General features: G+C 41.2%; 1 protein-coding gene across 4 annotated transcripts in view; it reads right to left on the bottom strand.

Moving 5' to 3' along the window:
• The window catches only part of RNF207 (ring finger protein 207), a 1,105,462-nt gene that overhangs the window by 933,215 nt on the left and 157,922 nt on the right, over positions 1-14,325 (bottom strand). For 2 of the 4 annotated variants that reach the window (XM_085608879.1, XM_085608885.1), the window contains exon 2: positions 6,880-7,070. The exons of 1 other annotated variant lie outside the window; for it this stretch is intronic. In XM_085608879.1, the coding sequence (XP_085465005.1) occupies positions 6,880-7,070 (191 nt within the window). Of the gene's footprint in view, positions 1-6,879; positions 7,071-14,325 lie in introns of those variants that run through there. One more of the 4 variants, XM_085608883.1, reaches the window with a different exon arrangement.

Genomic DNA, 14,325 nt, shown 5'->3' with positions numbered 1-14,325 from the left:
ACTATCACATGTATGCTGATGACACTCAACTGTACCTGAAAGTCTCCTCCCCAGAGGACATCAGGTCTCTCAACTCAGTACTTCAGGAAACACAAAGTTGGTTGGCATTCAATCACCTGAAACTAAATGGTCTCAAAACAGAATTCCTCCTCATCTCCCCAGACAGTCTCCAGTTTTTGAAAAATGGTTGCATCAACTTACAGCCCTCAACAGCACTCCAAACATCATTGATTCCACGAGCTCTCTAGCTAGGAATAATGCTGGATAAGCATCTGAACATGCAGAAGGACATTAGTGCTCTCACCAAAGGAGAGAGCTTTCAATTGACCATCCTAAGGAAAATAAAACTGTTCCTCCCCCACAATGGCCTCAAGATCATGGTGCAAGCACTAGCGATCTCTAAACTGGATTATGGAGGACAACCCTATGTGGACTTCGTAGATCGAAGACGGCGCCACGTAAGGCCTCTCTCAATTCGCCTGCAAGGCTCATTACAGGCTCAAAACATTATCATCACATTATGCGTGAGTTGAAATCACTAAACTGGCTCTCGTATGAGGCAAGGATACATCTAAAAATTGCACGCATGACCCACAAAGCTTTACATTTCAACACCCCATTATAGCTTGCACAAAAACCTGAGCTCTCTGGGGGCTCTAGATCCTCTAGGGGCTCCAGTTCTTTACTTCTCAAACCGTAGAAATTCCTTAGAAAGAAAACCTACAATCCAGCATTCTCGGGTATTGCACCAAGAATTTGGAACTCCCTGCCACCTGAAATAAGACTAAATAATTCCACAGCTTCCTTCAAAAGGGAATAAAGAGATTCTGATGAAGACATTTCTGGGCTAGATCCGTAGTTCACCCTAGATGTCGCTATCTTACTCTTGTCTTTATTGAACTGTTATGACTCTTAATATATGTTTTTGGCCTTTTCTTGGCCAGTGTGCTATTGTTTACATTTCTTGTACCTTAGTAACTGCCAATCTTTAAAGCGCTCTGATACCCCCTGTGGTCTTGTTCGCACTATACAAAACTCTTTAAATAAAAAATAAAATATATAAAATGTGTAGTTATTTTTTAACTTTTCCTCCACAGCTGCTTCGCATCCACAGTCCTGTATCACTGTTTGGAATAATGCATCACAAACTAGAATTTTCTTATTGCATAAGTTTAGGACAGAGCGAAGAATACATCTTTTGCAAGATTTAATAGCAGAATGAGTGATGAATGGCAAATTTAAAATGGCTAATTTATCACAAACATCACTATCCTGAGGTTCATTTCCTAATTATCATTCCCTCATTTTTTTTTTTAGGTAGGCAGCTGTTGTGATTTAGGGATTTCAAAGAACAGCTAATGATATCCCCAATATTGAGGAAATTATTATCAAAACAAACTGTTATATTTTATTGGCGTTTATATTTTAATGCCTCACTTTAATGTTGTCTAATTTCATAAGAGCTCAATATTCGATTAACGTCCTCATCAATCATTACCCAGCTCAGCTTTCCTGATAGCAATTGCTGTAATCAACTGGAAATTTGTGTTCATATGATGAGCAGTTGTTTAGCTATTCATTTATTTTCCTCATGTTTTGGTTTGATTTAATATAGTACAGTTATTACAGTTACTGCATGTTTGATTAACCTGATGGTTGAGATTGGTGAGGTAAGTAACACTAATCAAAATGTATGTTTGTTGATTCAACTGCTAATGATTTAAAGGTGCTGGAATAAGGCAGTTTTACTCTCTTATGAAGAAAGCATATGATGTATAAGTCTTTGCATATAGTAGACCAAGGTACATGTCTTTTTTATCAGTGGTTATAAGAAATTAGATTTACATAGGGGCTATGGAAATAGTTCTGTATTGCAATTGGACGTTGTTAGAAATTGAGTTTCTGGTTGGCTAGGGTATGTACCTAAGCCAGGCAGAACCCACCTCTCTAGTCAGGGCAAGGGTGTTACATGCTGAAGATAACCCCTCCTCACCCCCTTGGTAGCTTGGCAGAGCAGTCAGGCTTATCGCAGAGGCAATGTGTAAAGCGTTTGCTCAGCACACCATGAAAGTAACTCCACACAAGGTTATATCAAAATAGACGTTGTATTATCCATAAAAACACATTAGAACACAATCACATACATTACACTGTGCCACTGGCACTCGTCATGACTTCTCAGGGATTACATAAATCAATGGGCACATCGGGCCACTGTCACCATCATCACATTTAGGGTGACAAGTAACTACTGGTAAGATTACCTTTAGCATAACACCTTATACGCATACATCATCAGCAGTCACTATGGTAGAAACCTATAAAGTGCACACATTAGAAACACTTCCCCACTGGGAATATCCCTTCAATAGGCAACATTACATCAGGGCATAAAACAGCACAGTATGGCACATGTACCACAAGCAGGGCAAGGGGGTAACAACCCCTAGTTTGCACACATTACATAAGTCAAAAATCACTTTGCATCAGATGGGACCATAGGCAAATACGTCACCCCAAACAATGCAGAAAATCACTTTAGGCAGTAATCCCATAGGTCACTGTGCCTATATACTGCCACTACATAGGCAGACCGCTCTCAGTGAAGCAACCTCTGTATCTTTCGGGAATGCGCCCCTCCGGCATCAAGGAAGGGGGAGTGCAGGACCCCCCTGCACTCTTGTTAGGGGCAATCTTGGTAATTCGCCATAACAAAGATGCCCCCGTTGGCGGAGAGACCTTACGTAGTCCCCCTCCACCTGAAAGTGCCTACCAGCAGCACCGCAAGCATGAGGTCTGGCTGCCGGCAAGAAATACGGCAGCCCAATGACAGTGGGGACCAACGGTGGGCCCAAGCAGCCTTCCCACATGGAAGACATTCCCTGGTCTTGGGTGTCGACTGGGGAGGGAAGCCGGCACCTTGCTTGCCCTCTTCCTCACTGACTCAAAATGGATAATGCCCCCACCTCACAGCGACTGGAGCCATACTCAGCGGCTGCCCATGAACGCACGGAGGGGCAGCGGTGGCCAGGTAACGCGGTCACTGTGCCAATCCGTCTCACCTCTGCGTGGTTAGAAAATGCTGGCAGGTCACGGTAGGATTCAGGTCGGACCCCATTGGGCCTTGAAGCCCGGAGAGACGTATCCCCACTTCACTCTTCTCGGAGGTGCAATCTCCTTCCTTGGTGGGGCCCTGCCCACAGGCAGTGCCGGATCTCGTCAGGAGAGATCCTCTGACACTGCTTCAGCGGCGGTTGCTGAGCAACCGGGACTCTAGGGTGGTCGCGTCCTGCCCTTAGAGAAAACCCAGCTTTTGTCCTTCTGGCATCTCCCTTCAGTTGGCAGCAGGAATCACGGCAAGGGGGAGAGCCTTTCAGGCCACACTCCGCACTCCCTGTGCACTTGCCCAAGCACTCACTGGTGCCCCCCACAACAGTGCACTAAAAAATTAGATGGGGGACTGGCACTGGGCTCACCCTTCACCCTTGGGCTGAGCGCACAAGTGACTATACCCGCTCTGTAGAGAAGGGACACAGGTAGGGCTCACAACAAGGTTACCAGCAGGAAGGCCAGCACAAAGGGGTCTGAAGTAAGAGACAAAAGCCATCTCATAGCCCAACAGGCAGCAGATAGTTCTTCAGTAATCGAGTCCAATGACGGTTCCTCCTGGCTAGGTGCCGTTCATGCAATGTCTTCCTCCAGTTCCACAAGTTCTCTAGACATGGGTCACAACCCCAGTACTTATAGCACAAAAAGTCTTTGTTCTGCCCTGGCACAGGGACCTTAGCCCAGTTTAAACCAGTTCTGGGGGAAAATATATTTACCGTGCACAACACTCAAAGTGTAAGCCCAGGCTCCAGACACAACACAGAGGGGCAGAGCCTTCATTGTGGAAGGCAGGCACAGCCCTATTCAGGTGCAGGTGCTACTCCTCCCACCACTCCAAATGCAGACCAGGCTTGGCAGTTCGGGCTGGACTGTTCCCATGAGGCACAGGGTCAAGACTTATTTGCATATGCCTGGGTTCAAACTGGAATGGCATGGTGAGCAAAAAAACGATGAATTTAGGCCCAGATCTCTGTACTGGGGTGAATGTATGACATTGTTCTGCATTCTGTCCATCAACTAGTTTTTGCTTTTGTCACCCCGAGTGGGACAGGTATGCCCAGACGTGGGTCCCGTGCTCTCCATGCCATGAGAATCAAGCTATCCTGGCTGAAGAGGGGTGAAACCCCGAAACCGGTCCTAGGATGCTTGTTTCCAGTCCGGGGAGGACCTGGCTTGGCAGTTCAGGCTGGACAGTTCCCATGAGGCACAGGGTCAAGACTGATTTGCATATGGCTAGGTTCGAACTGGAATGGCATGGTGAGCAAAAAAACGATGGATTTAGGCCTAGATCTCTGTATTGGGGTGAATATATGATATTGTTCTTCATTCTGACCATCAACTGTTGTTTTTGCATGCTGTCTAGAAAAGAACTGAGTGAGCCCAACGCTGGCGAATATGGCATGGGAGGTGATAGTCCACTAGCATAACCCCTCCAGCCCATGCCCTCCAGCTGCGTTCATGTATGGCATAGAAAGTACACCTTGGTTGTCCAGTCAGGAAAAATGCCCAAATGTCCCCCACATAACTGAAAGAAAGCACCAGGAACATCAGCACCTTTGTTTGTTTCCCAGGGACAAATCTCCCACTTTAAGGATCTCTTGTCAGAAAAAGTGCCTACTGGTTCACCATTTGTCATGACATGATAGGCCTGTCACCACTGTTTTTTTCCCACTAAACCAGCTCCCTCTTAAGGGGAAAATGCTAACATAGTTGTAAATTGTGATACCGCAGGCTATTCATGGCTGGGCCAGTGCAAACGCTGCCTCTGCTGTCCCAGATTAAAGGGGGTAGGAACATCAATGGCTAAATGCATCTAGTCTGAAATATGGTTGAATCTACCAGTGTTCGACAGTTTGTGATCGACCAGAAAATTCATTAGTCACCCATATCCAGCTTCACTAATCAATAATTTCAACAGAAAAATCGGGTGTTTTCAATGCTCATTCAATTGCTAGTTTCCATTCACTTCAATAGTGGCTCGTAGTTTACAAAATAGTAAATTAAACTAGGGGTTCTTTAGTTGCTAACTAGATAGTACAGACACACCTGCAACATTCCTCTCAAACAAACTATACTTTGACTGCAAAAACATATTTCGTGCCACAGTAAATTGAAATAATTGTTTCAGGTTGAAGAATACAGAATCATGGCAAACACAAGGAGATGATGGATTGAGCGCTGAAACTTTTCAGACACTCACCCCCACTCAAAGATCTGGGTTGAATCTATCATCATTCTTTAGCTCACTTCGCCACCCCAGTTCAGACCCAGATGCGAATCAGTCTTGACCCTGTTCCTCATGGGAACAGTCCAGCCCAAACTGCCAAGCTGGGTCTTCCCTGGACCGGAAACAAGCATGCTGGGATGCAAAGTTTGCAAGGGACCCACGTCTGGGCATTCCCTGCCAATGTAGAGGAAACAACGCAGACACAAGGAGATGATGGACGGAGTGCCGAAACTTTTCAGGCACTTACCCCCGTCACAGATCTGTGTTGAATCCATCATCATTCTTTAGCTCACTTCACCACCCCAGTACAGACCCAGCCATATGCAAATCAGTCTTGCACCTGTTACTCATAAGAACAGTCCAGCCCGAACTGCCAAGCTGGGTCTTCCCTGGACTGTAAACAAGCATCCTGGGACCAGTTTCGAGGTAACGCCCCTCATCATACAGAATCATGTTCAAATGTTACAGTAAGTAAGTCTTGCTAAAACTCACAGAGTCATAATATTCAAGGAATAATACAATTAAAGGCACAAATATATATGTTGATGACACCGGCCTACTGTTAAATTAATTCAAGATGAAAAACATTTGTAATTTGTTTTCAATGTGCTATTGACACTGAGATGATTTAAAGTAATGCACTTGTTTAAATCCATATTCAACCTACGTGGGACTATTTTGTCCTCACGTTTACATGTCTAGTTTCTCCATTGCAAAAGTCCACTCCTGCATAACCTTGAGCCAATGTTCCATTTTAGTCCAAATTTGAGCACTATTCTCTCAACTATCAAACAATTCAGCATAACAAACGTTCGTCTAATCTTCCACCGTTCAGCTGTGGGACTAGTAAATTTTTAAGGCTCTATAATCACTTCCTAGTATGCCTGTATTTTGGGGCATTTTGGACCATGGTAAATGGAAAAAAATAAACCTAAGATATGCTGATGGCCATTAGGGTTGTATTTTTTAAAGTATTTCAGGGATCATGTATGTTTTGTGCAGGAAGTTACCCTGCACTACTTTAATCTGCCATTGCCGGAGAGTTCCCAAATATTTGTGCATGCAGTAGACCACTGTCCCACTGTTGATTGTTCCTGGCAGTCAGCATTCCATTAGAATTTGGAATCATTTCAATCATAGCTGTATCATCTCAAAGTGTTCCGTACATAGTGTCCATCACTAATTTTTAAACTTGCAACCTAAACCTCTATCAGTTTGGGCTATCTGTCACATTCTTACATTGGATATTACATAAATTATTACAATGTGAAAAATGAAATGTTGCATCATTGTTTTATACAAAAATGTGGATTTCGAATTTGTGAAAAATCTTTCTTACAGATCAATTTTATCTTGGCCATTTGAGTGATCATAAAAAAAGCACATAAAATACTTCCACCAATAAATATGAATTGATTGACACCAAAATTACAGTAGATGTGAAAGTATGGAATCAATAACTCCCAGCAGATGAAATTCAGCCCTATGGACTCACTCATCTCTTGACATCAAAAATGAAAATTATTGTGTGGTAAATGTCTTACCCACAGAGAGGACAATTGAGGCGGCTCTCCACCGCACGGCCACGCAAACAGTTTGCACAGAAGTTGTGGTAACAGTCCAGGAGACAGGGATGTTCATATTGTTCATGGCACAAAAAACAAACTAGTGGGTGGCAGTTAGCATTATCCAAGTCATGTAAATTTTCCAGTGCTGAAAAGATCCCTCCAGACATCTGTGATAGAAAACACAATGTTTAGCAAAATCAGTACTAACTAATATTTGGAGATGCTAATTATGAAAAAATCAATCATGATTACCAAAAATGCTCCCACAAACCCTCATTCCGAATGGTGCAGCAGTGGGGGCAGTAATATTGCTTGGAAAATACTGCCACTACAGTATGGATTTCTCCACAGTGTAACATTACTTTAACGTTATGATTTCCTCAGGTTGAAATGACGGCTAGGACCCTATATATTTATTTGAGTTTTATATAACACTGGCTAGACCCAGTATCAGAGTGTATCAGAGAGTATCAGAGAGGTATCAGAGCGCTTTACATAAGGAAACAGCGTGTGACAAGTTACAAAAATATTCACAATTAATTACGGAATGATTACATATTCAATACAGGAGTTATTAGCGAACACAATAATCAACATCCAAAAAGACCATGGAGAGCAGGGAGTCCACATGAAGGAGACAGCAGGGCAGAAAGAGACAAGACATATGTCCGAAGTACGGCTGGGTAGGTGACGGCCATAGCGGTGTGCCAGGGCCAGTCTCCCCTATAGCTGTCGGAGCAGCTCCACGGGGAATCCACCTATCACAGGTACTTTAAGAATACAGCACTGGTATTCGTCATCCATCTGGGGATAGCACTGTATTACAAATATTACCCTTAGTACCCATGACAAATGGGCAATTACTACAAGATTTGAGACTACTGCACCAGATTCCTACCTTAATTAATTATTTACTTCCCATTTTCACCCAAAGATCTCACCATCTTATAACTTGCAAAACACCTCTGGGGGCAATTGCAGAAAAAAGGGGGATTCTCGAATAATTTGTGAAACGCAATTCAGCTGGACAAAATGTTTGTGGACAAATCAGAAATTAAATGGGACCACCTTAAAGCAGTGATACTGCATGTATCCTCTGTTCCAACCTGTAAAACTTGTAAACAGGCTTTAAGTGTGGCAGTTCCTGTCAAGTCTCAAATATTGGCCAAGTGGGACACTGTGTAATGCACAAGATTTCAGTTTGCATTGTATTGTGATTCCGTTAATTACTTATCCATGTTTCTTGAAAAGGGTCCCTAATTAAACACATTTTGTCACACCACTTTTAGAGACCACCCACCTCTTTAATCCCACTTAAATCACTGTTTACATTCTTTTATTTTTGACCCCAGCACAACATTTGCTAAGTACACACACTCAAATTTGTGAGGGGGAAACAGCTGTATCAGTGTGAAAGTGGCACATTGCTTGTACTAATTCTCGTGAAGAGGGAGAGAGTGGTATTAATGTAATCTATGACAGCATTTCCTTACTCAGAACCGTAAGAGGTATAACAGTTTCAATGTTGTACTTCTCAGGTACATAGGTGCATCAGTATTATGGACAGGAAACCTTACCCATATTTTATAGCATGCGCTGTCGTTAGTAACAAATCCACACCTTGAGGTTGATTGTCTGGTTGGGCTCAACCTTGTCAGTTTATTTACGTATACCTGAATACATATCATTATTGTCATAGTTATATTAAGTATGACAAATTAGTCAATATGAAAAATATTTTGCCAATAAGAAAAGGGTTCACAATACGTGATCACAAATTACTAATGTGGGTCTAAAGTGATGTTTGCATATACAAATTATAATCCCAAATATATTTCCGTAAAAAAGGGAGCCAAATGCTACAGTATGAATGGGACTGGGAGTGACTTTGTACAGTCCCAATTGTCACTAAGGGTCCAAATTGTATCATAACTGCAAAATTGCTGAAAAATAACTCCTCGATTCCTCTGCAAGAAGGTTAGATGATTGAAGTCTGGTGAGGCTCAACTGAAGCTCTGTATGTGAGGGGAACATATGAGAGGTACACTGCTTGTTCCCTATGAGAGCCCATGGGATGTTTTCATTGATGTCTGTTCTGTATGTCCCTAACCTATATATCCACTCTTGTTTCCTGCCCGGTAAAGGTTTTCAAATGTTGATAAACTTTCCAGACAGTTCTTCTGTAACAACCCACTAGATGTCGGGCTCAATATGTCCTACCTCCAATAAGTGGTTTGTTACTTTAGAGGACAATTTCGTACATCTAATGGTGCTTTTGTGTTTGCAGATAAGTATACACACTTTTGAGTGGTCATCACAGTATAATTAACACAGAAGGGCAGGTGATCGTGTATACTACATTGCTGGAATTACCGTTGGTATGGTTCATCAACATCCATAGTTTGCCCCAGCCTAAATCAACAGTTTTTGTGGGTTTTGTTAGGGGACATATACTGCTTTTTCCACTGGGAAGTGTCCCTTCACTGGTGGTAAGGCACAAAAACATTTGGAGGGGTGTTTCTCCATGGTTGCTTGTGCACTAGATGGTTAGTTAATCTGACTCCTGTTGCGAATGAAAATATAGTTTGTTCTAGGAATACATTTTCCTGAATTCAAGCTGCACAAATGTTTAATATTAACTTTCCTAATTGAGTTAAACAGAGTACTGTATCTTGGAATGGAAACTAATTCATCTGATTAAATTTTGTTGTGTGTAATCTCTTAATACCAATTTGGCTGGTGAGTAATGTTGCAACATGAATCAAGATAAACAAGGCTTTCATAATAAGGGCCATAGTCTTCACTTCCTTACTTAGCCTGTCTTCTGTTTTGGGAACTTCAACCAGAAGTGAAATCAGAGGATAGGTAGTGTAGACTGCAAACAAACTTTAGCACCAAAAGTGCCACGTAAAAGGCTGTATTTTCAGTTACTTGCAGCCATAAAGTTGTCACACCAAGTAATATTGTGTGCTCCGTACCAGAAATTTCTATACCTCGTAATACTATGCATTGACTGCAAAGCTACCTCACTATCCTTATTATTTATATCAATATTTCTAATACATATATACTGCTATCAACACAAGAAATACTAGTGCTAAAGGGTATTATGTTGCCATTGTTAGAGCTCTTTACTTGCTGCCCAAAAATCAAAGATTCATACCCTATCATACAAAAAGGGCATTTGTATGGGGTAAAAATGTTTCCATACAGTCTGAAATTGACTTCTTCAAGGATCCTATGCCAGCATCTCGTCTACTCGCCTGGAACCCCTAAAAATTAGAGCTCCTTGGGGCAGGTAGGCAGGTAAATAGACAATTAATTTCCTTGAATAGCACATTGTGCTTTGCGATGCTGGGATAGTTGATTTACTGAAGATTTTACTAATCAGTGATCCTGCCTCTGGTTTGATGTGTAGATTGAAGAATGTCATTCTGAACTACTCAAAGTATGTATAAACCTAAGTAAGGAGTTGCATGTGTTCAACCAATGGATGTACTCCAAAGAAATATCTGTGTTTCCTTGCCAAATAATGAAGATGTCATCAATGTACCTCTTCAAAACCCTTATATGGGTTCTAAAAGGGATAGTGTTCATGAACAAGCATTGTTCTTTGAATATATGAATGTACAGACCTGCCATACTTGGGGCAAAGGTACTACCAATTGAAGTACTGTGTGTTTGTAGAGAGAATCTAAAACTCAAAACAATTATATGTGAGTGCTAAGCTCGCAAATTCCGCTATAAAATGGGGATGGACATTCTCCGAGGTATGCATCAGACCAGAGGCAGGATCTTTGAGCACTGAATTCTTTAGTAAACCAACTGATATAAACAATGTGCTGCTGTTTGAAAGCCGAACACAAAGGAACCATGTTTCCGGTTCCAATTCAAACTGCACAGCCACGTGACTGAATGAATCCAATCAATAAAATTCTTGGATCTTAATCCTCAACTTATCCTTATTATTACTCAATTCTCATTTTCACCTTTTTTCCCTTGTTTCTTCAATTCATTTTATTCATTCGAATCCAATGTGACGATGTTAACATAAACACAGGAGAGGAAATGGTTTCCACATGTCACGTCTTTTATTAAAAACTACCCGATGCATTTTGGGATAAAACCCTTCGTCAGGGGTATCTAAAAAAACAAACATAAGACAATTCATGTATATGACCTTCAACATGATTATTCCATACTCATTCAGTGGTACATTAACATAAAAATGTTCCTAGATGTTGGCTGTTGAACAGTGAAACTTGCTGCATACATTATCGTCTGCATTTGAACATAAACTACAATCCCCTTTATAAAGCACCTGCATTGTTTTACACAGCCACGGTATTCCAGTTAACCTACTAAACTCGCTTTCATCTCCTACGTAATTATTAATTACATTACTTTCATCCCTTCAACTACTTATGTAAGGGTATGTGATGTGAATCTGGGGTTAGGCAGAAAGGTTGCACATCTTCAGCACAGGCTGGGAGTTGATGAAGTTTTAAAAGCTTTGCCTGTGTTGAGTAGGAGGAATCCAGACGATTGAGAGAATTTTAATTTTACATAAAAAATGGCATTTATTATTTACACAGGGTGAACACTATCTTTGCGTAATAATTTTGGCAAAAGAATGCAGATGGAAGAGGAAACTGTGGAAGAATTTGTGAATGCCTTAAGGAAGTTAGCTTCTAACTGCAAATTTAGTGCTCTAAATGAGAGAGGGCCAGGCACACATTTCATTTGCACTGTAATGTTGCAAAGGTATGTGAGGCACTCTAGCATAAGGATGAGCCATTGCCCAGTGAGGTGTAGTTTGGAAAGGACAATAAGCACATGCTCAGATGTGTAGGGAAGATAAACAAGGAACACAAAAGATACTCAAAAGTCAAAATGGTGAACTCAAGAACAGCTATTATAAAAAAACTGAACAAGGATCACAGGAAAAATGATGCAACATTTAAGGGATGCTGTTACAGAAGGGCAGTAGAACACATGGCTAGTTACAGATTGTGTCCAGCAGTGAAATTGATATGCAATGTGGCAAAAGACACTTTATAACATGTTGCAGGAGTGGAGGCAATGAACATGAACAGTGTGTTGTACATGAGGTAAGTAAGGAAGTGATTTTCTGGTTGAGACAGTGTGCTTATGGTGTAGTGTAGTTCCTATATTCCTGATAGGCCCTGCGCATTGGAATAATATACACTATAGTTTTGACATAGGACTGAGGTCAGTATGTCTCTATCGAGTACATTAAACTTAATTACTTGTGTGTGCCAGCTAACTCAGAGGTCACTAGAAACTTCTCGAATAAACAAGAAGGAATTAGTTTCTGACAACCGCATAAACATGACAACTTTTTTTCCCTTAGAATTGGAACAATCTCAGAATCATGGAAACAATAGATAACAGTTTCACTCAGTCAATCGTGCATGCTTCGTTTCTACAGAGTTACACAGAAATAGATAGTCGGGCGTTTAAATAAAAAGGGTTTATTGAACAGTCTTATTTCTCGTGCAAGAGCTATGAATTGCTACAATCGTAAGACAGAATCCGAAGTAAAATATGTACAGCGTTAGCAGTAAGATAAAATATTACTGCAATAGCATGGTTTATAGCTATGACACGTATTCATAAAAATACATACATAAATAACACAGGCTAAAATGTTAATACTCATCTGATGCTTCTAGCTAGTTCTACCCCAGTGTACCTAACCTAAGTGTAGTACGATGTAAGAAGTAGGTGCTGTTTGTCTATAGTCTAGTTTAGCTATAGTTGCCAAGATTTGCCAAAAGTTCCTCTAGGTTCTAGTCCGCTCCATACCTTAGAATGAGTGAGGTTGGAATCTCTTTCCAAGTCTCGATCTCTAACACCACGCAAGGGGAGTCAGAAACACTGGAGCTGGATTCTCTGCAAGGAGGATGACAGCGTCTGGTCAGTGCGTCAGGCGGGGACTTGACTTCCTTCCGAACTTGTCGTGGCGAGCTGCGTTGTGCAGGTAGACAGCCGAACCGCGGTTTGCCATGGTAAGTGAAGGTATATTTATACCTTGAAGGTGTTTAGGAATGCCAGTATTGACGTAAAAGTCGGGCAGAAGAACGTCTTAAATGAACCCATAAGGAATAGATGTTCATGCATAATAAATGTGTTCTAGGAGAAATCAATATCCAAGCAAGGGGAACTCCTAAAGGCTTATGAATCTGGTTTTCCAAGAACTCGTTGTGACGTAGATGAATGGATGTAGGTGGCTATGCCTGTATTTAGTTAGCATGGATAATGCCTAAATAAGGGTAGGATTTCTATGCCTAAATATGGGCAATACAAATTGTGCCTATATAGGGATATAAATCGGGAAACCTATATACGGTATCTAAATCGACACACAACACCCACTCCACTTTCTTATGAATGACATTACTAAATCCTAAATATGCTAAACATATCAAAAACATAGCTACATATGGATGGCTAAGAACATGTCTAAAACTACATTTGTAAAGTGCATAAAAACTGTTGCCATGCATAAAATGCACTGGTGCTGTACATATCAAAGCAATGTTTCATTCTAAGCATAAATTTACATTGAATGCTAAATGAATGAACATACATATATTCATTATGAAATGGCCCGTAAATACAGAAGAAAAAAAGCCGAACCCATTTCATGTCAAGTTACATAAATCAAACTTTTTTGACAAGGTGACATATTGTCTCTGCAAGTGGATCAAAGAAGTCTGTTCTCTATGAATAGTTCTACTGGGCCCAAAAAGGAAAATACAAATTTGGAAAAAAGAAAATAATAATCATAGGAAAAAGTTCCTAATTTTGGTCATTGTTTTGAAAAAATGAAGGCCAATTTCAGAGTCAGAGTCTTGCCAGATTGGTCTGAATGACAGAAACCATGTGGTATTTAATTCTCGTAGACGAGGTAAACCCAAAATTTGATCGATGCACTCACGACACATTATCTCCAATAGAGCTCTCTTTATGCTGCTCGGAGTGACGTTGGTGATTTGGCTTGCCATATCGGAGCAGTAGGAGCAAAAATAGGATCCCTGCAACGAGTCCAAAAAGTAGTGGCAGTCTGCCAATCACAGAGTGCACAAAGTTGGAAATTATTCCGAGGACTGCTTGAAAAGGTGCTAACAGTCCTGAACACACGGTCCTAAATACATGTACAATACCGATCATATCAGACATGTTTAAGATACGTTCCAACATTTCTGAGAAATGTATAGGGCAGTTTGTATTCCAAAGGGCATGTATCTCGGCAGAAGTCCTTGTGACTTCTAGATCATAGGTTTCTTTGGCCGAGGTCAGTGGCACAGTTTTTGTAAAAGAATGGCTTTCATTCTGCTCAGAGTATCAATTCGTATAGAAGAGATGTTCAGTGAAGGCCATAGAGGCGACTCCCTG

Source organism: Triturus cristatus, chromosome 1_2 (assembly GCF_964204655.1).
Source record: "Triturus cristatus chromosome 1_2, aTriCri1.1, whole genome shotgun sequence".
Lineage (NCBI taxonomy): Eukaryota > Metazoa > Chordata > Amphibia > Caudata > Salamandridae > Triturus > Triturus cristatus.
This window is presented reverse-complemented; position numbering and strand designations above follow the sequence as displayed.